Consider the following 26,358-nt stretch of genomic DNA (forward strand, 5'->3'; position numbering starts at 1 on the left):
CTGACGGGATTGTACGAGACCGGCCACCCCGTCAGGGTGCTCAAGGGTTACACGTGGAGGGTTGTGTGCAGTGGAAACCACGGTGCTTTTCCAATTCCTGATTTGCCGCTCAAGTCAGTCTTAAAGCTTAAGCAACCCAAAACCAAATATAAAAGGACAAAAGCTAAGGTTTGTGGACAAAGCAAGGGGAGAACTGAGCTGCTATGGTAAAGCCAGGTCTGGTCATCTCAGGCCTCCTCTCAGGACTCGGAGTAGAAAAGCTGCTGGGTGGAAAGGTGGGACAAGAGTCCCGGCTCCTGGCTGCTGGAACCAACCACCCACCGAACTGTATTTCACCTACTAGCCAGCAGCTGATGAGACTACAGATGAGTCTGAAACCTTCTCTCCTCCCTGCCTTGCACTTTGGTCTAGTTATAACATAAAACAATACGAAAAACCAACCACAACCAGCCAAAAATAATAGAATTGAAAAATAAGACAATGGCTTGAACAAAACCTGAAGACCTGAACTCATTTTAAGAAGGAAAGAACAAGACCAATTTTAGTCTCCGGATAAAGATGAAAATTTCAAAGTATTCCAAGTCAACTCCAGATGAGCCCTAAGAACACCAACTCTTTTGCCTCCTTGATCTACTCTCAGGCTCCCTTCTGTCTGTTCCGTATGAGAAAATGGGATGAGTGGCCAATGGAGGTGGTATTTATGCAGCTTCCTAGGAGCCCAGAGGCCTCTGACTCCCACAACTCCAGAAGCTCCCCCAGTGTTCATGTTTCCATACTCTTCCGGTTTGCCCCGGGCTCTTCCACAGAACAAACACATCATTTTTATTACATGCACATCACCCGATACAAGGAAGCATGTTGCCCATCTCCAGGGTGTTTCCACACCGACTCACTGTTGTCCACAACAACAACACACAAAACATATCCACCTCGTGGAAAAGCCGGACAGACAGAAGCCAAAACCTCCTTTCTCTTTACCTGGATCCCAGGGCATAACTTATGGTTCTTAAGACTCAAAGAAGAAAAATACCAAAATAACCTGAAAACCCCTCTCCACTCAAAATCACCACCACCGTCACTCCACCCCACCTCCGTCCCCCCCCCCCCCCCGCCCCCCGAGGACGGCAGAGGAATGCGAGCGGGACAGCTCCTGGGCTACGGGCACACACTGCGAGGAGGGGCCGCACTCACCAGAGCGTCCGCAGTCTGCACAGGACACCAGCTCTTCCGGCCTCCCGCTCTTCTTGTTCATGTTCGAGCCCCCCAAGCAGAAGTCACAGTAGTTATTGGGAATGACGGTCCCATCCGGTCCTTTCTGGGCTGTGGAAACATTTTTTTTTAAAAAATCCAATGTTAGGCTGAGGTGAGTCTCCACTGGCCCCTCTTCTCCCAGGTTGCGGCAGAATCTGTTCCAGAAAGAATACAAAGTTTAGAATCTGAGGTTTCGTGACAGCCAAGTTGTTAACTTGGGCTAAGTTTCCTTTAGGATCCTCCTCGGTTCAGCTAATGTCTTACAAGCCGTCCAGAGCTGAGTTTGATTTTTGCACTATTTCCCAGCTCTGTGTTTTTAAAGAAACTACCCTGCTCCTCTGATGGCAATGAGCAGGGCATCCAGAAGGCCTCCTAGTCAAGTGAACTTCTCTCATCCCTGAAAAACCAGCCCTCAGGCCAAGGCCTGACACATCAGACAGCAGCCATCAACACTGGTGTGACTTACAGGGAGGGAGAACGGTCATTGCCTAGGCCTTGCCCTTGGGAAAGATGCTCATGCTTAGGAGATACTCCTCCTGCCTCTGAAAAGGAAAACAAAGAGGCACTGATGGGTGGTCATTTCCACAAAGGACCCTGCAGAGGCTCTTGGGGACTCTGAGGAACATCTTGGCAGGTACGCAGGTGTCCACTTTGTTTAGCCTCATCTCCCTGATGTCCAGGTCATAGAAAGTACCCAGGACTAGTTAATCAGAACTGGACGCTTAGTCTCATGCTGGAGATGGGCTGAATGGTAAGTTAGTGAGCATGTCTTGAGGCTTAAGACATTCATAAGCCACCCACGCTGAAAGGCCTTACACGAAGGCAAAGAAGTATCTTGGGCAGGATCTTAAAAACAAAGCCTTGTGAGAACAGCCCAAGTCCCCAAGCACTGAACCCTTAGCTTCTAGGGGCTGGCTAAAGAGCCCTGGAAAAATACCTCTACTTTCCTTGTTTTTCATTCCCTATTGTGGACATTTCTTTGTCATATTAACACTCTCTGTGACGAAGAAAAAAAGTCTCTCTGTTTATGGGATCAGCCTAAACCACCAGGGCATCTTCCCCCTCGCTACACCCAACGTCTGCCGCTCTCTCATTATTCACTGGCTACCGTTAATCAGGGTCCCGTAGGGTACAAATCTGTAAAAGGAAGCAGATATGTGAGCAGAAATACCATCCAGACAGTAAGTGATAAACGGATTCACCCACTTTAATATGATTCCCCCTGGCCTTCGCTTCCTCCATGCCTCTGCTTTGCCTCCAGGAATAGAAAAACTTACCTGGGGAAGGCGGAAGACAAAAGCTCGCAGAATTACATTATAGAGGGTTAATCCATTTATCAGTTGCTATTTGGATGGTTTAATCAGTTTCTAAGTCATTGATTTTCATCTTCGGGGAGGCAGACGATTCTCTGCAAGAAAAGTGTTGGTTGTTTGGGGCAGACAGGGGAGCTGGCCACACCCTGTGGCCGGGGGAGTGTGGGCTTTTCTTCATCAGTCACTGCATCGCAAAGACATCTGTGTGTCATACAGAATGGTTTTGCAAATAATCTCCAAAAACCAGAGGCCTGCAGAAATTTTACTCTGCCTATAACATTTTCATTGCCCCAATCCAGAAGGAAGTCCCTCGTCTCCTTTCTCTCTCAGTTGCCATCTTAACCACTTTTAGAACTCTCTTAAGAAAATCCAAGCATGTCTAGGAAACAAATAAACTCAGGGTTTCTTCATTAAGAGACTATCATGGAAGTCAATCAAAAGGTGAACAGGAAGAAGTGGGTTACGTTATGTTTAGGGGCTGAGTATAAACCAAAGCTAAGCTCCAAGATTGGTATGAACTAGGTGTAAAATGTGGAGATGCCAATCACAACTTAGGTGGCTTCCTGTATGACGAGTGATCACAGCTCCCATGTATGTCATCCCACTAGACCTCTCAGGAGGCCCAGTCTCATCAGCTGTCTCTTTCCTGTTCTGTTAGGGACCCTTCATCATGTCAGATCTTCTCCCCTTTCATAAAATCTTTAAGCAGCCACGGACTCTTGTTTTCTCCAACACACTGCATTCCTTGTGATTTACGAGGATGAAGAAATGGAATATAGAGTCTAAGAGCTCCCAGATGATTCTTTGTAGTTTTTGCCACCAGCAGACCACCAGTAGAACATCCTATTGAACCAGGGATTCCAAAACGGCATGAAACAAAAAATTCAGAAACGATCTAGTAGAGCAAAGAAAACAATGATGGAGAAATTGATCCTATGGAAAGACCAAAGAAACAGAATTTAATTCATCTGATGAAGAGAAGTTTCTGAGGAGACGGAATCAGAGCAGGGTCCCCACATATATTTGCATTGGTTGCTGGTTATACAAAGCTGCTGGCCAAGGGAATAAAGACGATGCTGAAGTCCCAGCTGCAGGCTCTGGTGTGTGCAGGTGTGACATGCTGGGGGAGTGGGTACCATTTTAGTCCAGCAATGGCCCAGTATAGAAAGTGGTAGTGAGCAGTTATGCTTCACTTTCCAGTGAGATCCTTTCTGCTTCAGTTCTTAGTCTCATCTCATGGCAGTGAGCCCAAAGCTGGCTTCCATCTTGGTAAAGCAGCACAGGATGGGCTAAGCCATAGCTTTCACATCTGGTTCTCTTAGCTTGTAGGTATTTAGCATTGGTTTCAGGGTGAGAGATCTCACATGGAGCTCTCCCTACTCCCCAGCCAGAAAAGATCATCCAGGCCTCGGGGAGAGCATGGTGTTGACATCATTTCTATGACCTTTCCCTTGTGTGTATGTGTGTACACCTTATTGCCCCATATTCAGTGGTTTACTCCTTCAGATTGGGGACCACATCAACTCATTGTTGGAAAACCTACATGTCCCGCATACAGGAAATGGCTAACAAGCATGTGTGAGATGAATGGCTTAGAAGAGGATGGCAGAGGAGTAGGTAGGCAGCCCAGTGATGCATTGGGAGCTCCTCCCGGGGGAAAGAGGCAGGGTTATTTGTCACTCTGAATATCACTCACCACCTGGTTTATTCCCCTAGTCCCCAGAGCTGGTCCACGTCCAAATGGTCCAAATGGATTGATCAGTCATCTGGCCTGGGTCATGTCTAGCTCCCAGTGTCCACAAGAGTAGGTGGCCAAGGAACCCAGGTTGCTGGGAGCATAACCCTGTACTGTACCCCTACTATGCACAGTAAGTGAAGTATCATCTTATACACAACATACAAGGAAAGGGTAAGTCCATGAGTCACTGTCTCTTGAGAAGGGGACACCAGGTTGTGCCCACCCACTCAGCTCCGTCTCACTCACCTGTGTTTTGAGAAGAAAAAGAAGCAGATGTATATTACACTATAGAACTGTGACAGATCTTACGCTGATGCTTCAGCCACGCAACTTCATTGATTCTCACAACAATGTGGTGAAGTAGGGAGCATTTGACAGATGAGGTAACTGAAGCCCAGAGAGATTAAGGGGCTGCCTTCAGGCCCTAGTTAAGAAGTAGAGGAGGCGGGACTCACCCCTGGGTTGTCTGTGTCCCCAGGGACTCTGTTTCTAATCACATTTCTCTGCTTCCTGGGAAGTCCAGAGCCAACCTTGCATGTGAAATATTTCATAAATCTCTTTAGAGTCAACATGATTCACCCATTACTTTATTTAGGAAGCCCAAAGCGATAAAAAAAAAAAATGCATTGAGATTGGCCTGATAAAAGTGGAAATTCCCTTTGAACTTGAATTTAATGTCCCTACTGCAGTAATCCATCCTGGTGACCCTGTTTATTGTCCTATACTCTGTGAAAACACTTCTCCAGAGAATTCCAGAGACTTATGACAGATTTTTTTTTAAAGTAAAGCTCACACCGTGGCTTTATTGGCCTTTGGCCTGACCCATCCGTGAGCAATTTCTTAGCACCGTCTATGAGATCATTATAAAAAAGATTTTACTATAAATAGGAAGCTCTCCCAGACCTTGCAAGTGGGATTTAAATAGAAATTCTGCTTCTGCTTATGGGAAATTGAGTCTCGCTTTATAGAACAAGATGACGGGGAGGCCAAAGCCCCAAGTGGTATCTCAATGGTGGCGTCCCCAGTGATGGATTTGGTTTTCTGTTGATGAATGTTCATGGGCTGAGATCATATAAGTGATATAAGGAAGCTGCTGAGAAAATTAAGTGAGCCTTGAGAGTTTAGGAGTTTACCTGGGGGAGATAACTCTTAAAAGCTCACAGGGGGAAAAAAATGGAAATCAAGAACCAAGTTCATGCAAAAATTAATAATAAATAACAGAAGGTGGGAAGCAACGTTCAAATAAATCAAATGAAGAGAAAGGAAAAGCCAGGCTCCAAAGAGTCCCAGCAGCACACTCAGGAAAGAGTGAGCAGTCATTCTAGAAAGGCATCAGGGCACACGACCACACTGCAGGAGTTTTTACTTCATTCAGGCCACGTGTCGAGGGCAAACAAGGCCCGAAGTCTTCCATGGAATTATCACCCAGACAGGGCTGTCTTTCCCCCTTTTAGTCTAACTTCTGCTGCGATACGCCTGCCACTCATGAGACGAATGAGCAGTGGGGACAGGCTGGCCATCAGCCACAGCCCTTCACCTGCTTCTGCTGAGACCAGAGCTGTGTCCCTAGCGTCCTAGGGAAAAAGGAAGCAAGCCAGAAGTTTAGGCTCCTCCATGGCATATCCACAAAAGCATGACTTCACATCCTGAGCAGATGCTCCACCGCCTGCCAGGGCCTGGTATGCAAAGACACGTGGCTGTGTTCCGTGGCCACCACTCAGCCCAAACCCAGCCCCAGCCCAGCAGCTGTCTTCCCAGGGCCTGCTTGCAGGGGCGTGCGGCACTTGGGTAACCTGGGGGCAGGGAGAAGAGCCCTCCAGGAGGCGCTGTGCCTCTCTTGGTGCCCCCCACCCGTCCCCCCACCACCCTCCACGGCTGACAGTTCTCATCCCTCCACAGGTCTGTCGTGTTGCCATGGCAACCGGAATCCTGGGCTCCGGCAGCCTCTGGTCTTGCCACCTGTTATTACTTCATCTCTCAAGTGTAAAGCATCCCAGCCCAGCGCCACTTGGCTGTGCAGAGCGCATCTTCAGAGGACGGAGTAAAGATAAGGGGCGAGGAAAAGAGGGGAAGCAAAGGTGGCCCCAGGCTGGCCACACAGGGCACGAGGGACAGGCCAGGCTAGAGGAAGAAGCTGCGGAGGCGGGGGAGGGTGATGAGGGAGGGGGTAAGCCAACTGCCTTCCCTTCAGAATCAGCGAGCAGGCCTCAGCTGGAGAGCAGGCCTCAGCTGGAGGCCACCGCCACCGCCTGCTCCCTTCCACCCAGCCTTTAATGAGGGACCAGGGAGGGGAGGGGGAGACAGTGGAAGGCTGGGGCTGTGAAGAGAGCCATGCCGGCCCACGCGGAGTAGAGCCAGGAGAGGGTTAAAGTGGCGAGACAGAGACTGTGGGGAAGGCTGGACCAGAGGGCACAGAGAGCCTCGAAGCCTGGATAAATGGCCTTAATTCTCATGCTCTTGCTCACCCTACTCCTTGCGTGTTTACTCATATAAATTATCCCCAAGGTCTGACACCTTTTTTCATTGCTTCCCTAGAACTGATGAAAAAATAAATCCCACAGATCCAAGGAATAAAAATGTTGGGATTCCATGCAGGCTGGTTCTTCTTGGTCACTTAATAGCAACTCGGGCCCCACCCTGGGACTCCAGAGGAAGATAAACGATGCCTTCCTCCCTGCATGTGGAAGGCGGGGCAACGGGGGAGCCCGGCGCGGGGAGGGGGGGAAAGGAACACCAGGAGCCACGCAGCACGTGACCGCTCAGCCTCCCAGGCCCTTCTGCTGCCTGGCACTGAGCACAGTGCGAGCGTATGACCGTGAGGAAGGGGCGCTGCTGATGCAGACTGACTCCAGGCCCTGCAATCAGTCCTCCTGGAGAGGAGAAGGCCGAGGGCTGACTGAATAAGTCTTCAAGTTTATGGATGGGCCTAAATTGCCAGACTTCACATTGTCAAGGACAACAGGAGACAGAGAGGCTGAAATGGCAGTTCCTGCTACAAGAAAGCCGGAAATGAAGGTGGTTCGATAGTTAAAGGCATGGTCGGAGGAAGGACGCGTCTGTGGAGAGGTCTCTGCACCTGGGAAGGGGGCCCTGGCCCGGGGTTGTTTGAGTGCATGCCTAGCTAGAAGCAAGGAAATATGCCAGAGGACATCTTAAGGCCCCTTTTAGGCCGATTATTTGAGGATTGTAATAGGGTGAAAGAAGAGACAGAAAAGCGAGGTTTTCCAAACCCAGAGGAACTCAGCCTTCCATCATTGCTTTATATTTGTGTCTGTGTCTCTTTCCCTATTAGCCGTGAGCTCCCTGAGGGCAGGAGCGGGTCTTTAATCTCTGAATCCCCAGCACCTGGCACGGTGATTGACACAGAGCTGACAATAAATACTTAATGAAAGGATGGGCAAATCTTCACAGAGGCTTTTCGGAGGAGAAAAAAAAAACAATCTGCCAGGCAAAGTCAAAGACCAGGAATTGAGCAGATGTAAAGTGTCCCCTGAGGACTGAGTGACCATCCTAAAGCACTGCCAGCATCAGTCCTGTCCATAACAGGGGACACAAAGAGTGAGGGGCAGAAGCAACACAAAGAGTGGGGGGGGGGGGGCCCACTGGAGAAAATAAAGCTGCAGGGGAGAAAGCCAATGGGCCCCTCCCAGGGGAATCCTCTCCCTCAGGCATTACTTGGAAAACCTGGATGGAAGGGGTTAAGAACGCCCTGGCTCAGCGGGCCCCCGGAGCCCCAGGAACCCTGTGTTCGCTCTCTCACCAGGAGCCTGGAAGCAGCCACTGAGAACACAGGCTCTGGCTATGTGCTTTGGTGGCCGTCCAATCCTTCTAAAAATGTAAAATGTCCATCATCCTACCCTTCCTTGTACCTATCCTCTTTTCCTCCATCTTTATGGGACACAAAACTCATACCTTAAACACACACCCTGTAAATATTTACTCCTAGACGCTGTGCTGTAAAATCAGAAAACACGTGTCTGTTCACACAGATGTCTCCACCTTAATGGATGCATTTGGTTAGGGTTGCAATTTGCCAGGAGTTTGGACACCATCTCATCAGTTCTGGGACTACATGGTCACATGGCCCATCAGTAATGTCCTTTGTGCTCCAGCCTGAGGCCAGCAACCCCGGCTCTGTCACTGATGTTTCAGAAGAGCGAGGAAAAGACCAAGTAAGGCTGATGACTTTTCTCAGTGCTGATTAAGGAAAGCATAGGGAGATGTTTCCATTTTCCAGTGGAAGGTCATGTGGGTCAGTTCATGCCCCGGCGAAGCGACTTGTTATCACCACCAAATGAGCCAGTTGAGGGGATAACATTTAACTTGAGAGGAACTATGTCGACAGGGCTGTGAATGAAGTGGTGTCATTCCCCCTTAGAGAGCTGCAGGACATCCCAGAGATTTAGAGCAGAAGCCTTGTCCACATCAGACGTCATGCTATTATTATCGTGGTATCAGAATTCAGCAAGCCCCCTTCCTCTCGTGCTCAGCCTTGCCCCTCCCCACGCCTCTTCCCACAACCACCTCCACGGGACTCGGGTGTGTCAGCCCCATCAGTCTACAAGGGACCAGCGTTTTCTATGTCCTTCAGACTGAAAACAGTGCTCAGGAAGAAGAAAGGGGTGGGCCTTAAGCACCAGCCCCAAGGATTAGAAGAGCTCAGGGACCACAGAGCTGAGGGGCGGCTCAGCCCAGGGATGAAGGCCCAGACGAGTGACACATCCAGAAAGCAAGCTGGGAGGCAGGTACTGGGAGCCACAGAGACGTTTGCCTGAGGTAGGACAGAGTCTTAGGAAAAGAATGAAAATGAAGTTTACCCCTTCCCCAGATTTAACAATGGAATCTGATTCCTGGTTACCTGCCTCGGGGGCGCCCAAAAGAAAAAAAAGAATTTAAGAGAAATACTGATTAGCCATCAGTCTTCAAAAGCGGGATTTCTCTAAGGCAGTGGTTCACAAAGGGGGTTTCTTCAACATGCAAATTCTAGGCCCCCACCCCAGACCTACTGAATCTGAAATTCTGGGGTGGGATCAGGAAGTCTGCATTTAAAGTAAGGAACAGGTGACTGCGATGCGCTCGGGCTGGAGAACCATGGCTCTAATGAGACACGTGAGAGTGATATCACGTTGTGTCATACACGTTTTCTGTTAGATCTGTGCTTTATACAAATTAATTTATTTAATCATTGCATAGCCCTATGATACAGATGCGTTAGTGTTCGGATTTCACACAGGTGCTACTTAAAGCACAGGGAAGCTTATCTACGGTCACACGCTAGTTAGTGGCTGCACTGGCTCTGGGCCCAGGCAGCGTGGCTCTTAGCTGGACCAGCCGACACCAGCCGGCCACGGGCACATACAGCCACCCACCCAAAGGACATCAAATCAGAGTGGCTGCCAGGCCCCGGAGGCCAGGGCTTCTCAAATTTGAGTGCTGTGCAAATAAATCACTTAGGGATCTCGTTAAAATTCACAATAGAATTCACAGGTCCAGGTTGGGCCTGAGAGTCCACGTTTCTTACAAGCTCCCCAACAGGGCAGCCAACTGTCCAGGCTTGCCTGGCACTGAGGGGTTCTCAGGGCACTGGACTTTCAGTCTAAACCTGGGAATGTCCTGGGCAAACCTGGACAAGGTGGTCACCTGAGTCCCAAGTGATGCTGATACTGCGGACCACACTTTGAGAAGCAAAAATACAGAGCCTCAAGGTGAGGAGTTTGGATTGTTCTCAAGTGTGATAAACATTCCGCAAGCGTTGCATGGCATAGTGTATTTTATACTCTACAAAGGCCCCTCTGGCCACTCCAGGGAGAAAAGACTGTAAGAGGCAAGAACAAAGGCTGAGAGACCAATAAGGAAGTTGCAGTGATCCAGGCAGGAGCTGATGGTGAGGGAGACGGAGACAGGGAGACAGATTTGGGGTACATTTTGGATAGGGAGCCAAAATGGGTGTGAAGGAAAACAGAGCCAAGGGGGAATCCTAGGACTTTCTCTTTAGGTACAGTATTTTTTTTTTTTTTTTTTTAAGAATAGGTCAGAAAGAGAGAAGAGAGTCAGGAAAGACTGAGACATGGAATGAGAGAGAAGGATGCAGAAAAATTATTGAACTGAATGATGTGTGATTCTTTTTTTCTAGAACAAAACTCATTTACAAATTAAAGCCTCAAGCAGAATTTGTAAGGGCGGGGAGGGGTCCATATAACATCACTAACAGCTAGTTTCCTTTGAAGATTAAATGTGCCTGCTATGGACTGAGGTGTTTCTCCCCCAAAATGCATATGCTGAAGCCCTGCCCCTCCATGTGATGGCATTACGAGATGGGGCCTTTGGGAGGTGATCAGGTGTAGATGAGGTCATGAAGATGAGGCCCTCGTGGTGGGATCAGTGCCCTTATAAGAAGAAACACTACAGAGCTTGCTTCTCTCTACTGATTGTAACCAAGGGAAGGCCGTGTGAGGACACAGCAAAAAGATGGCCATCACTGACCCAAGGAGAGAGTCCCCACCAGACACCGGCCCTGCCAGCACTTTTATCTTGAACTTCCAGCTTCCAGAACTGTGAGAAATAAATTCCTATTTTTTGAGCCAGGCAGTCTATGCTATTTTGTTACACTGACTTTCACACTGCCCACTAGTACACCCGTTTCTTTTGAAAACCACTGTGTAATAGAATGCGTTTGATAATTGGCCTTTGGGGGGAAATTAAGGGACAGCAGTAGGACCATGCCAAAGACCCCAGGCTGAGACTGGGGTCTGTCACTTGGGGTTTCAGTATCCTGACACAACTGAATGGCGTCCAACTCAAGCACATTCACATCTCAGCTTCTCATCTTGCTAACCAGGTGACTTGGGGCAAGTTCCTCAACCTTTCTGAGCCTCAGTTTCCTTAGCTGTAAAAACAGAGTCAAAGCACGTGCCTCACAGACTTGCAAACATTACCTGACACCTAGTAGATGTTCCATCATGCCTTTCCCTCTTTCTTTTCCTCTGTAAATAATTTTATTTCTGAAAAGGCAGGGGGGAAAAAAAAATCAAAAGCCTAAATAAGTAAGCTTTCCCAAGAAGTGACGCGTGGCTGGAGAATTCACATTCATGCTCCAGGTCCAAGGGCACAGCCCTTGGTCTCTGTGTGCCTCGGTGTCCTCTGGGGGATACAGCACCTACCTTATAAGGTTGCTGTGAGGGATGAATGAGATAAACGTGGCACGCCTAGCACCGTGTCTGACACATTTGAGGAATGTCAACAAGTATTATTGTCATTGTCACTGATCACGATGTGGAACTCTTCAATCCTGAACATTTTAGGTAATTAGGCCAAAACTGAGAAAGAAATAAAAGCGGCTCACAGACAGGCAAGGGGCAGGTAGATGCCTCATCCTGGGGAAACGGATGGTCAACACAGAGATGCCACACTTGGCCAGATCTGCTCCATAGCCTCCTCCCTCTGGGTCTCACGTACCCATCTGATCTCCCCAGTCAGACCAGAAGTTGTCCTAGGGCCAAGACCACATGGTATGCCTTTTTTGAGACCCAATTACACTTGGCCCCACGAGTGCGGGCATGCACAATAAGTGCTTAATAAATATTCATGTTTAACCCGTAAGGAAGGATTGGTGTCCCATATCTAAGATTTAGCAAAGAATGTTCCAGGGCCAGATAGTTCCGCCTGATGCCAATGAGACCCCCATAGGCAGTTAGCCTCCCAGTATCGCACAGCCGCAGACCGGCCCTGACTCCGATTAGCCATCTGTGGTCCCAGACGTGCTCTGTTGGTCCGAGGTGTGCGGGCCTGGTGCCAAACACCCACAGCACCTGAAGACTCGCGGTAACCCCACGAGGTCAGTATGATGATTCTCTCTGTTTTACAGAGGAGGCAACGAAGGAGCAGAGAAGTGTAAGTAATTGGCCCCCATTTACACAGACAGAAGATGTCAGGGCAGCAGAGTCGTTCGCACACTGGCCCGGCCAAGTCCAGTGCCATTTTCTCAGCCAGTAGGTCAAGATTGTGGATGGCCCACGGGTCTAGAGGATTAACTCCAAGCATACCTTCAAGGCCAGACCCACCCCTCGGGTTCTTCTTTGCTTTGTAATGTGTAAACTGTTTAGTTAAATAATAATTCACCTAAGGAACACCTGTCGTTAGTTTCCAAATTTGCTTTAGGGAGCGAGAAGCAGCGCGCTCTCCCAGGCAGAGCCGTGTATCTAAGTGGTCCTCTCTCTCCCGCGCCACAAAGCCTGTACTTCCTGCTTCCAGGCCGGGTAAGTGGTGAGTTGTGTGTGTTTTATGGTTTTTCAGGCACCTTTCAGACTGATCCAAAATTCTTAAGCTTGTGTCAAACATGATTTTTCACTCTCTTCTTTAAAGCTGCATCCTTGCCCCTGGGCCGTATGTCAGAGAGCAGAGATGTCAGAAGACGAACATCTGTTAGATCTTTCCCATCAGTATGACAATGACATCATAGGCTTCTTTTAGATAATTTGCACATTATCAGACTAATTTTCAGATTATCTAATCAGCCAACATTACCCTTAATCAACTCGGCTCTCCTCTTCCAGCTCTGCAGAGTACCACATGCCCTCCAAAGGCACACTGGGGTGGGGATTTTTCTTCTCTTGACAGATATTGAGAGCCTAGCTATATGCCAGGCACACCATTATTAGCCAGAAGACCGAGACCTCCCGGGACCGAGGACAGCCTGACTTCCATTCCAGGGACCTGAGAAACAGGCTTGGAATAAATTTGGAAGATCCATATTTTAAAACACATTTCCCTCATAGGAGCTCCAAGTGTGTTGTAGAGAGCATTTTATATTCATTGATGCTATTAAATAAGAGAGATACACCATATAACAATGAATAACATGCCAGGCGGATTTCTTTATGAATCATTTGCTCTTACTTCTAGTAACGGCCACCTCGGCTCTCCTTTTCCTACAGGGTGACAGCCACACAGCCTGATGGAGAAGACGCTTCCAGCTGTGCGCCCTGCCCATGTTTCCACCATTCCTCCAACACTAGTGTCAGATCCAACCACAACCAACTGTGTGAATGCACCGTACTATTTTATATCTCCCTGCCTTTGAACACACAGTACCTCTACCTGGGAAGCCCTCTCCCTCCCAGTAAATTTCTCCTCATTCTTCAAGGGCTAATTTGAATGTCACCTCCTCAGGGAAGCCTCTGCAAATCCCCTAATGCAATGATTCTCCAGCTTTCCTGTGCACCGGAATGCTGTGGACAGCTTTTTAAAACAGATTGCTGGCCTGCACCTCTGAGTCTTTGTTTTAGGAGGTCTGGTGGAGCCAAGGATCTGCATTTCTGATAAGTTCCTGGGTGATGCTGATGCCACACTTACAGCACTGCTGTCCTAAGGAGCAGAGAGTGTACTGTGCCCTTGAGCCCTTGGCTTCCTTCACCACTCTCTTTACCCTATTACACATTCCTGCTCACCACCGTGAGCTCCTCAAGGATGGGAGCCTAGACTGTACTCACAGCATGGTTACCAAACCAAAAGATGGATGGGTAGATGGATCTATGGATGGATGGACAGATGAATGTATTAGACTGAATTTATCTACACAGCTTGTCCGTCTAGGTCCACGATCTCACGAATGCCCATACCCACCCCACCTCCCAGAAAGGAACCTTGAAAAAATCACCTATAATAGATTCCCACTGTGCAGAGGAGGTCAAAAGAAATTCAAGAAGAGCTTTGACATTGTGAACCTGTGTTAAGGAGTTTTGAATACTAATCCAATGCTCTTTTTGTTTACCGAGGTGGCATTTAGGAGTCACAAAGAATGCCTCTGAGTGGCACCTCTCAGAGTCCTAACCTCCCCAGACCCTCCCTCCTTTTATTTATATATACGTAGTCTATGTGTGCTTGTATCTGTATGCACACACGTGTGCGCGCTCACACACACATACACACACACATACAGTGATTTCATTTGTAGAAGGTAGAGGAAGGTGGTAAGAGAAATAAAAGAACGCAGAAGAATCCAGCCTCCCACAGGGAGGAGAGGGGCAGCAGCTCAGGCGGGGAAGACCCCATCAGAAAAGTCCTACCTCCCAAGGTAGGGGGTTTGTTTGAGCGCCAAGCATCCCTGGGCTGCCTGGAGCTCAGGCAGAGAGGCAAGGGCACAAAGGAAAAGGGACAAACCTACAGGAGAGACAAGAAGCATATATTCAGGAGAAAATGAGAGAGGAGGAGAGGAACAAAGGCAGGAGAGCATGAGCCGGGAGGGGCGGGAGGACAGGAGGAGCAGCAGTGAGTGCTGAGCTGGCAGCGCGGGGCAGCGGGGCCGGGGGAGGTCAGTGCTGGCTCCAGCACTCCGTTCTGCCCTTTCAGCAGCCGCAGGAGCAGTGATGAGCAATGGGCTTCGCAGGAGACCCAGCTGAGGCGAAGCCGCCAGGGACAGCAGGAGGACCAAAGTCAAAAGGTCTCAACTGCTGCAGGTGGTGCAAACACGGATGCCCGTGACACTGGCAACTCCTGAGTCTGCAGGGCTGTGCTCACAAGCAGCTTGGGTCCCCCCCGCGGCTCTGCTAAAGAGGGAAAAGTCTGCGTTCCCACGTCGCTGGCACCCAGAGCTTTTCCTGGAGGAACTGCAGCTTAGCCTTTTGGATAAACCTCTCCTGTCTCCCTCCCCCACTCAAAAGCTTTGCCAAGGGAGGACCACAAAGCGGAGACCTCAGGATGCTGCAGAGCCGTCACATTCGATTTACCACACAGCCCAGTGGCGTTTAGGGGCAGGATGGATGGAAGCCCACCCCCCACCCCAAACAGTGGGAGCAGCTAATGACTGGGTATTGATGATGCTGGCAATTAGCGCTCACGAGAAGATGGTTGGGGTTGCGGGGGCGGGGCACCCACCAGGGGAATGTGGGAGGAAACAGCACACATTCGGAGCAGCAAGCAGATCAGCGGCGTTTGTGCTGCAGAGAACCTGGGAAGAGCCGCTGTCTCTCAGATCTGTCCAGAGAAACCGTGGAAGAGGAAAGGGATGGCTTCTGTGGACACTAAGGGCCTTTCTGCCACACCTTGCCCGCTAGTAAAATTAGAGGTAATCACAGACTTCTCAGAGGCCTTGCGAAGAGATGTCCCTAAAAAGCTGTTTGTGAGGGTTCTGGAACCTTCCTCGTGTGAGGAGGCTCCAGATAAAGCCCCAGTACAGCTACTCTTTTCTATGCAGTTTAAAACTGCATAGTCGGACGATCCTTTTTGAAGAGCCCCGTTTCTCATCAGCAGGGTGAGAGAAGAGGGGCGGAGGGGGTCAGAGCAAGAGCGCTCACTGACAAACCCCCAGAAAGGACAACACGCAACGGGGTACGATTTCTTAGGGCCGTGTCTCCATCCAGGAGGAGAAAGGACCCGCTTCCTTCCTAAGCAAGGCCGCCTGGCCTCATGGTGAGGACACAAGGGGAGGGAAGACAACGACCCACGAGACTGCGTGAGGCGATCCTGGCAGACAGAGGAAAATGTGGGCCGGGGCCCATCTCGAAGTCAACAGCCAGCCGGGAGGGGCGGGCAGGAATCACTAAGGAGGAGACCCCTGGGTCCACTTGGGGCCCGCAGGATACCTGGGGGTCCACGAGGAGCCTCCCTCTGCAGCTGCCATCACATGCACACACATGGAAGAGACCCGGACAAAAGAGAAGCACTCCAAGCCCCGCAGCGCGAGGAATGCCCTACACATGGGGACAAAACGGCCTGACATTTGAGAAGAGGTGTAGAGGAGATAAGCCAGCACTAGGGTGGGGGGGAGGTGAGAAATAACACCACGCTCAGGAATACTTTGGAGAGAGCAGCCATCTCTAATACACACTTTCCAGGTCGCAGCCCAAATCGCCCCAATCAAAGGGGAGAGTTCTCAGGCGCCTCGCGGCAGGAGACAGTAGCAACGCCTTGGCCACTTAGGTCAGAGAAGGGATAAGAGAGATGGGGAAATGCGAAAACCAGCTGATCGGTACAGGTCAATATATTTTCCTTTCTGGAAGACCAGGGTGACTGGACCAAGGGAACCCCCACCAGGGAGCAGGCGGGGACCTCAGCGTGGGAGCTCCCCAGAAGCCGGCGCGGGGAGGTGAGCGCCTCCTGCCTGCTTTTCAGGCTCTGCCCACATGACAATAGAAGGTAAGAAAATAAGGGGTCTCTCACATGTAAGGCTTGAATCCTGAAAGTGAGCAAGAATTACAGAAGGTGCTGGGGGCTGAACGCATCCCTCTAAAACTCGCGTGCTGAAGCCCTGACTCCCAGGCCTCAGGATGTGACTACATTTGGATGTAGGGCCTTTGAAGAGATGCTTAAAGAACAAAAGTTAAAATGAGACTCTTAGTATCGGCCCTAATCTAATCTCACTGGTGTCCTAAGAGAAGGAATTTTGGACACAAAGAGACAGCGGAAGTATGCACACACAGAGGGATGGACGACTGTGTGACGGGGCAGCAAGAGGGTGGGCGCCTGAGAGCCAAGGAGAGAGGCTCAGAGACGCTCAACCCTGGTGGCACATTGATCTGGGACTTCCAGCCTCCAGAACTGTGAGAAAACCAGTTTCTGTTCTTCAAGTCAGCCAGTCTTTGGTATTTTGTTACGGCAGCCTAGGCGAACTCAGACAGAAGGCAGTGCCACAAGGGGAAAGAGGGCTGGGTGCATTTCCTAATGCAAAGGAAGGTCTTGGCCGAGCTGTGCTCATTATTTCAAATACTTGGTGAAGACAGCCAGTTGACATCAGTTAACTGAGCTGACTGACTGAAAGCCATGGGAGTCACCCTTAAACCCTAGAATTTGAATATTTTGAAAAGTCTGATTCCTTTAATTACTTTGAATTGTTCATTTTAAGAACACTGACCACAAAATCTTGTGAGCCAAATAAAAAACACAAGGCATGTCCACAATTATCCTTCACCTCATGATCCTAGAATGACCCATCTCTTAAAGCAAGCCCTAAAGATTCCATTATCTCATCCCATTCTGAGTTTGGGGTAGTCCCAAAAGCCATAAGGAATGTTGCAGAAGTAAGTCACGTGGTGAATGCTAAGCCCTTTGTGACTCCCTAAATTGTAACTGGAACTTGAGGATAGAAAGAAGGAATAGAAATGGAAACCCAAGTCTTCAGGATTATTTGGGGTCTTCAGAGCCCAGCATCTCAAATGACAAGAGCACCCAGGTCATGTTCGCTCAAACACAGAGCATGGAGGCTCCAGGGCAGTATTTCCAAGGCAGTAGAGCCTTGAACCAAAATGTGACCCTATAAGAGCCAAGACAATAGATTGAGAATGTTCTACATTTCTTGGTGGCCAAGGAGACATTTGGAATGTCTGAATTGACACACTGCAGGGCTATGCCCAGCTCAGGTGAGCAGCCGTGAATAGATCTTCTGGAGCTGAAGGAAAAGGGTAGCAGGTCTGTCGTTTGACAATGGCCAGGTAAGGATGTTTCCCTTTTGCCTTAATACTTACCTTTGTCCTCCGGGAGTAGAGCTGGGTATGTTCCCCTGTCCAACTCACTCCCAGCCTGGGGCTCGGCTGACCCACAGGGGCATCTGGGGCTGGGCTGAAATACCCAACTCACCACAGGTCGTCGAGACCAATCACCAGGTGCCACCAGAAGATGCCAGAGGTGAGAAAAAGGAACGCTCCACCCACCTCATCACTCCCCCAACCCCACAACGGGGAACTCACGTCTGTGGTTCTCGTTTCTGTGGCTGGGTGGGGACCGGGTCTCCTGGTCTTGGGCCTCATCCCCTTCCTCGCTGGCCAGGTGAGTGTGAGCGTAGTGGTAGCTGAGTCCCGGCCGATTCTTGTAGCGCTTGCCACAAACTAGAGAGGAGAAGAGGAAAGGAAGGGAAAACACAAAGGTTAGCAACCTCTGCAGTCCGGGCCATCACTCTCCCAGGCAGTGACTCCCGTCCAACCTCCCCAGGGCTGGGTTTCCCTTAAAAAAAAGTCTCCTACTCCCAACACCCCCCATCCCACCGGATGGAACCAACACCACTACAGCAAAACAGCCCCAGGTAAAGTACAGCCATACAAGTAGAGGCTGGAAGTTAAACAGTGTAAGAGTACCATCATTTCCTAGCTGTGAGCCCTTGGGAAAGTCACTTGCCCTCTCTGGGCCTCAGTTTCTTCACAGGGAAAATGGGAATAATAATAGTAGTTAGCTAAAGGGTTATGATGAGTTCATCTCTATGCAAAGCACTTGGAACAGAGCTGGGCACATGATAAGGGTGATAATTATTGTAACAACTTTGAAGTTAAAAGACACTGGGAATCTACTGAGTTCCAACACCCCATGGCACTGACAGGACAAGTGAGGCTCAGCAAGGCTAAGTGGTTTGCCTGGGGACACACAGCTAGCTGTGGCAGAGAGCCCAGTCTCCTGGCTTCCCATGCGGTACTTTCACCATTCTGTGGTTGACTCTGCATGAAGCACAAAAGCTTTATATGGGTTATATTTTTAAGGTATCACCCAGTGATTTTGTGCCAGAAAAACACATTCCACTTCCATCATGAAAACATGAGTCCGAGGCATCCTTGGTAGATGTGGCAACCAAGAACTCATGCCCTTGATGGCCCGGGAAGCGTCTGATACCCCAAATCTCTAAGTATGTGTCCTGGTAGGCACCACCTCTCAAGTGGACAGCAGGAGACAAGGACAACAAGCAACACAAATACGGCTTCCTGGAGCCAAGAAGAAAGGGGCAGCTCCGTGGGTTGGCTGCTCAGTACCTGAGAAGCAGAAGTCTGGCTAAGTGGCTAAGACTGGACCACTGTCTGCACCCTTCCCTCAGCCACAAAGCCCAATATCTCAGCCCCTGGAGGGGTGGCACTGATGGTAGCAGAAGCCTGAGGGTCTTCCAGGAAAAACCTGGTGCCAACCCTCTCATCTTGTCCCCACCTCTCCCAGCAGAGCCATCCCCACCAGATCTGCTGGAGCCCCCGAGCTTGCCAGCTTTAAGAGGCTCTCTTTTCACGTGACTGGGTGACAGCAGAGAGTGTAAACACTTCACAAGGTGGAAAGAGCACAGACTTCATTATCAGACTTGGGTTCAAATCCCACTTCCAGGCGTTGACCAGCTGCATGACCGCCACAGTGTGGAGGAGAGCAGGGACCCAGCCATCTTACCCCATCTCCTCATTACTTCTGATAGGGCTTTCTTCCTTACTAGGATCTTGGAGGTTTTTCAGGTATTATAACCATTGGCAAAAAATAATGTCATCTCTTCTTTCTCATATTTATATGAACTTTTTTATCTTCTTAGCTTAATTTGTTTGTAAGAATATCAAGACAACATTTTTAAATGGCAAAAGCAAGCTTTTCCTATTTTAATGAAGTTGGATTTATGTGATATAAGTAGCTAGTTTTTCATCTTTATCAAGTTTAAGTAGTTCCTCTTATTCCTGACGTAGAGTTTTATTATAGGAGAGTTTTATTAGCCACCCTTTCAGCATCTGCTAATAGATGAGTCTCCTTTCGTCGGTTGATATGGTGAATTATATTGATTTCCTAATGCTTCTGACTAGTGAGCCATTCTTGCATTCCTAGGATAAACCTCGTTTGGTCAAAGCATAGTATCTATTCAATACACTGCTGCATTCTATATTCTAATTTTGTATTTTGCATCCATACTAAGACTTGAGATAGAGCTACAATTTTTGGCCCATCTTTTATCATGATTTTCATCTCTATGGTTATCTTGACTTCCAAAAATGAATTGAGGAGTTTTGCTGTGTGAAACTGGACAAGACACATAATCTCTCTGTGTCTTTTTTTTTTTTTACTTTTGCTTTTTTGGGAGGAGGTAATTATCTCTGTGCCTTTTTTTTTTAAAATCTGAAATGATGACAGTACTACTTACCTTGAAGGATTATTAATAATAATTGTATAGTATCACACTCAGTACACAGTACATAATAGATGCTCAATAAACGGCAGTGAGGGGTGAGGGGCTTCAGAGTGGCCTGCCACGTCTTAAGTGCTGGGCCCTCCTGAAAGGGGGACTTCGACCCTTTCCTCTACTATGGAATCTGGCAAGTGGCTGGACTTTCTTACTAAGGTGAGAGTCTGAAACTCAGGTTGGTGACCTAGTGACTATAAATTCAAGTCCTACAAATGGCTTCCTCTCTCTTGTAAACATTGCAAAAAATAACAACATGGCACTAAATACATCAATTCCATTTGACTCAGGAAGTGAGACATGTGAAGACCCCCACTGTGGCCCTGCTGGTGGCTTTTTCTATCTAAACTTTTAAATGATCTAAGGTCAATAAGCAGCAAATTATGGGGTCATTGGATATAAATCCATTTAGTTAGCAAGCATACTCCAGGTGAGAAATAAATGTTTATTAAAAATAAAAACAATATGTCACTATTTATATGGGGAAGCCTCAGCTGCCTCTACAGATCTCCCCACTGCACCCTCCACAGAATTTTATTTGTGCCACTTTGTTTTGTCAATTACCACTGTCTTCCTTAATCAGAATTTCAAGGTTTTAAGAGTCATGTGGTCTAGTTATCTATCAAATTGCTTTATTCCCATGAACACTCTAGATGCCTTCCTGGAACAACTCCACTGATGGGGAACTCATTACGCATCCAAGCAGGCATTTCTTGTTTGATCTCCTTGAACTATAGTTCTGACTGTACAGGAGGACCTCTCTTATTTAAGGACAGCTTCCTACTGATTTCATCTTCATAGCAACAACTCCACCTCACACACTGCCATGCACATTTTGCACCTTCAAAACACATCCATTGAATAGTTGATGGGTGAACACGCCAGCACTTTGTGGGAACGCCAGGAGATTGGGGAGGAGGTAAGCATGAGAATCAGATCCATCTATCCACATCAATCTCACATTAACAGTTCTTAAAACCTACAAAACTAAACCCCAGATAAAAGCTCCCCAAGTCTCCTTCCCCAACACCAGAAAGAGTAGTTCTTTTTAGAACAGATCCTTTTGCTAGAAGAGAGATTCCCAAAGAGTGGTCCCCAGACCATCAGCATCACCTGGGAAGTTGTTAGAGATGCAAATTCTTGGGCTCCACCCCAGACCTACCGAACCAGAAACTCTCGGGGTGGGGCCCGGCAATCTGTTTTAATGGCCCCGCAGGTGATTCTGATGCACACTGCAGTTTGAGAAACACTCTGCCCGAAGACGGAATATATGGAGGCTTGACTCTGCCTGCCCTTGGGTGGAAGTGCAAGGCAGGGGCAGCAGGAGGCAGCCCTGAGACCTGAGTTTGGTTATTAGAAGAAACAGAACCAGAAAGCACAGGGACATCCTGGAAGCTGGACCCCTTAACCACGATCCTTATAGGCAGAGATTTCCGGATAGAGCTCCATTTTTCTCCACCTGCTTATAGCATGTCATTCCTTCATCACCAGGTGGTGAAGGTCAAGAAAACATTTACTAAATACCTAACATGTGCCCAGTCTTGAGGCACCAGAGAACAAAGATAAAAGAGCCCCAGTCCTCTCCCTCCAGGAATCCACAGTCTAGAACGAGGAGACATACACGTCAACTAGCAAGGAGGGAGCGGGGACAAACGCACTAATGGGAGCATGTGCCAGGCAAAGAGGAGGGGTCAGCACACAGGCTTGAGGGGGTGATGGGGACGGCTTCCCGGAGGAGGTAGATGAGCTGCAGCTTGTGAGAAAGTAAACATGACCGGGCAGACAAAGGAGGAGGGCATGAGAGCACCAAAGCACATTCTGTCAGAACATTTGGGGGAACTGCAGGATATTCAGTAAAGCCAGTGGGAAGGGGGCATGGGGGTGGGCATGAGGGGGACTAAGGAGAGGAAGGTGGGCAGGACTTCATCCTGACAATGGGGAGCCAGGGGGGTTGTACCCCAAGGACCAACTTAATCAGATTTACATTTTAGAAATACTGCTTAATAATTATCAGAGAAATGCAAATCAAAACTACAAGGAGGTATGACTTCATACCGGTACAAATGGCCATCATTAAAAAGTCCACAAGCAGTAAACACGGGAGAGGCTATGGAGAAAAGAGAACCCTCCTACAATGTTGGTGGGAATGTAATTTGGTGCAGCCACTAGGGAAAACAGTATGGAGATTCCCTAAAAAACTAAAAATTGAGTTACTGTATGATCCAGCAATCCTACTCCTGGGCATATATCCAGAGGAAACTCCAATTCAAATAGATACATGCACCCCAATATTCACAGCAGCACTATTTATAATAGCCATGACATGGAAGCAACCTAAATGTCTATCAATAGATGACTGGATAAAGAACTTGTGGTGTCTACACACACACACACATATACACATGATGGAATACTACTCAGCCACAGAAAAGAATGAAATAATGCCATTTGCAGCAACATGGATGGACCTAGAGATTATCCTACCAAGGTGAAGTAAGTCAGACAGAGAAAGACAAATATCATATATCACTTATATATGGAATCTAAAAAAATGACACAAATGAACTTATTTACAAAACAGAAACAGACTCACAGACATAAAAACAAACATGGTTACCAAAGGGGAAAGGTGAGGTAACGATAAAGTAGGAGTTTGGAATTTGCAGATACTAACTCCTATATATAAACAGATACACAACAAGGTCCCACTGTACAGCACAGGGAACTATACTCAACATCTTGTAATAACCTATAATGAAAATATATATATATATATATATATAAATGTATAACTGAATCACTGCTGTATACCTGGAACTAACATAACATTGTAAGTCAACTATACTTTAATTTTTTAAAAAATGCCGCTTAAGACTATAGTGTGGAAGATGAATTTGGAGGTGGCAGAGACTATTTTAATTTCCAATGTGTGAACAGTGAGGACTTCAGGATGGGAAAGAGGCTAAAGAGAGAATCTGGAATAAGGGGGAGCGGGTGGGAGTAAGCAGCAAGGAGGAGCCCAGACGACTACCACCAACTCGGCCTTTCTGCCAGGCGCCACTCAGCCCCCATCTACCCTCCCTCCCACCACCCCACCCCCACCCAATTCCCTAGCCTCACCCGAGGCCACATTCCGCCTCCTTCTCAGCCCTCCTGCCCACTGGTCTTTTCATTTCTCAAACACTTTTCTTTCCACCACAGAGCCTTTGCACAAGCTCTTCCCACTGCCCAGAATGTCCGCCAGGCCCAACGTGCCTGATTAATGCTTCACCATCCTTCAGTTCTCAGTTCCAATGTCCTTCTCCATGGAAGTCTTTCCAATCAAAATTAGGACCCCAGTGTGTTACCTGCCTAGGACTATTCATGCATCAGTATGTGTCTCTCTGGAAAACAGGGATGATCATGACAGCTCCCCTACCGCAGCAGCAGGCATGCACCCTATCGCAGCCCCACGATCAGCACGGGAGCCTGCACTCGATGTCAGCTACGGGACGCAGGAGAAATACCCAGGTTTCTGACTTGGGCATCTGGGTGGAAGCATGTAGGAAGAAAATCAGATTTAGAGAAGGAAGGGAATGAGTTCAGTCTGGGATTGGCTTATCCAACTGGAGCTTGGCAAAGAGATGTGGATTTTGGAGTTGGCAGGGTGGCTGTAGAAGTTCTGGATAGGAAGAGAAGTGGCAGGAGAGATAGTGGAGAGAAAGAAGACAGGTGTGGACACAGGCTAGAACTCGGAAAATATCAGTATCTTAAGAGTCTGGTGGAGAAAGAGAAACCAATTTTAAAACTATGTTAAGACTCACACAGGAGTGAGTAACTTAAGCCAGAGGATCACGGTTTGCAGGTGACAGTAATAATGACACCACCAGTCCTGCTAACAGCAACTGAGTGTGTTCCATGTGCCAGGCACATGCTGGTGCTTCAAGTAAACTTACTCCCAGCCACCTGCACCCCCGTTTCACAGAGGCAGAGCCAGGATAATGTCAGATGCCTTCGAAGGGCCAAGAAGGATGAGGACTGAGAAGAAACCACTGACTTTGACAATTAGGAAGTCACCTTAGTGAGCAGGGCATCTGTAACCTCGTGGAGAACAAGACTGCAGCGAGCTAGGCTGCTTCTGGAAATAAGGAAGTGGGGACGGGGCCAACAGGCCATGCCTTCTAGCATGGCTGTGGAGAGCAAAGTCAGGCTGGTGGGCAGATGGGACTGTGGGGTCCAGGGAGGCTGAGTGGTGCTTGACCTTTAACAGAGTAGGTCCTTGGGCAGAATTGTAGGCTATAAAGGGAAAGGAGGCTATAAAGTGAAAGGCATGGTGGGAGAGATGGGAGTTCATGGAGCAAGACGCCTGACCCCAAAGCAAAGCTGCTGACCCACGTCCCAGTCCTCCAAATAACTGCATCCTGGGGACAAGAGATTTCTAAGATTTATTTTTGGTTGAAGTGTATCTAGATCAGACTGCTACACTGAGATGAAAAGAAATGCCCTGGAAATCCTGCTTTGGCTGGTTTGGGAGAGATGGAGAATCCAGCACCGTCTCACCTTCTCTATATATCTCATCACATCTTCCTGCCACTCTGAACACTTGTGGGCCAGCTTCGTAGACGTGTGACCTGTGTATTTACACAGGGTCCCATGCCCAGAAGGGCCCCACACTTAATCTGACGCTTTGCTGTCACCATCTTGAAATTTGTAATACTTATTAAACAAAGGGCCCCTCGTTTGCATTTTGCACTGGGCACAATAAATTGTGTATCTGGTCCTGGAAACCTACTGGGGCAGGGGGTGGAGATCTGGGATTAAGTTATTCCAAACAGCCAACCTGATCGTGCAAGAGCTGCCACTGTGAATGCAGGACTCACCCAGCTCTAGCTGGGAGTCGAATTCCCTTCTGAGGTAACTTAGGAAAGCTGGCCAGAGGGGCTAGCCACTCAGCAGTGATCATTTTAGTGCCACCAATGGCTCTGGCCCTGCTTCTGGGTCAACCCTGCCTTCAGAGAGGCAGGATCTGTACTGGTATGTGGGTAGGCTGAATCTGAACTGTCTGGGTTCAAATCTCAGCTCTGCTGCTGACGGACTGTATGATCTTGGGTGAATGGCTAAATCTCTCTGTGGCTCAACACCCTCTCTGGAAGACGGGGATGATCATGACAGCACCCCTACCGCAGTTGTGAGCCTACGTGAGAGAATACATGTAAAACAGTGCAGGGCTCACAGTAAGCCTCAGCCATTGTCAGCTGTTATTGTCAACACCGCCACCACAATGGATCCACAAAGGGAATAAACCCTAAAGGGAAAGGGGGGGAGGGGACTAGGAGGTTCTCCTCTGAAATCTGGGGTGATGAAGTTGCAAGAAAAAGAATGTTGGGAAAGATACATTCTGAAAATGAAGTATTAGAACCATCTGCTATCCTTTTATCATGTCAGCAGTCTCACTCTGGAATGATCTGTCGTGCGGAATCAGACAGAGCCCCAAGACTGCTGAAGCATTCAGAGAGGGCTGTGTCCCCATTCTCCCACTCCAGTCTCCCTCCCCAGGGCGAGCTCCTTGGCATTGTGCACCTCTGCAGCCATCACCCCTGGGACCAGTCAACCCTGCCTGTGCAAGACCAAGGTCCTTCTTTTCACCTTGGCAGTGCGCACCTGGATCGTGGGTTCCTGGAGCGGCGCACATGGAGAGGAACGGCTGTGACAATAAGGAAGGTCCAGCTTGCCTTCCTCTCTCTCCTTCCCCCGGGGGCAGATCCATCTGTCAAGCTGCAGAATTAGTGCTTGCCCACTTCCCAATCCAGAGCTGGATTCTCCAGGCAGGACCTCCTGCCTGGAGTTATGAATACCTTCAGTGCTGCCCCAGATTATTTACAGCACCGCCCCACCCCTACCAACCCTCTACCACTCACTTCTTATGGGGATGGGGTAGGAAGAGGAGGAGGAGGGAGAGAGGGAGGAGGAGGAGGAACAACAATCAGGGGCAGTTTGTGTGAACAAAGCCGGCTGCAGCAGACAGCAGAATCCTTCCTGCCGGGGAGAAGCGGCCGCCTTCCCCACTGATAACTTAATGACTCTGGCACATTTTCATCAGCCCAACTTGGAGCACGCAGTGGGTATCTGAGCCAGTGGTTTCCGAGAGCCTGAAAGCAGCAACTGAAAGCAATTACGGGATG

General features: G+C 48.7%; 1 protein-coding gene across 1 annotated transcript in view; it reads right to left on the reverse strand.

The window, feature by feature from the left end:
• Positions 1 to 26,358, reverse strand: part of LOC105086255 (zinc finger protein DPF3) — a 199,870-nt gene that overhangs the window by 12,392 nt on the left and 161,120 nt on the right. Inside the window, exons 7-8 of the mRNA XM_064486090.1 lie at positions 17,982 to 18,119; positions 1,192 to 1,320 (exon numbers count right to left, since the gene is read on the reverse strand). Coding sequence (XP_064342160.1) covers positions 1,192 to 1,320; positions 17,982 to 18,119 — 267 coding nt within the window. The remainder of the gene's footprint in view (positions 1 to 1,191; positions 1,321 to 17,981; positions 18,120 to 26,358) is intronic.

Source organism: Camelus dromedarius, chromosome 5, assembly GCF_036321535.1.
Source record: "Camelus dromedarius isolate mCamDro1 chromosome 5, mCamDro1.pat, whole genome shotgun sequence".
Taxonomy (NCBI): Eukaryota; Metazoa; Chordata; class Mammalia; order Artiodactyla; family Camelidae; genus Camelus; species Camelus dromedarius.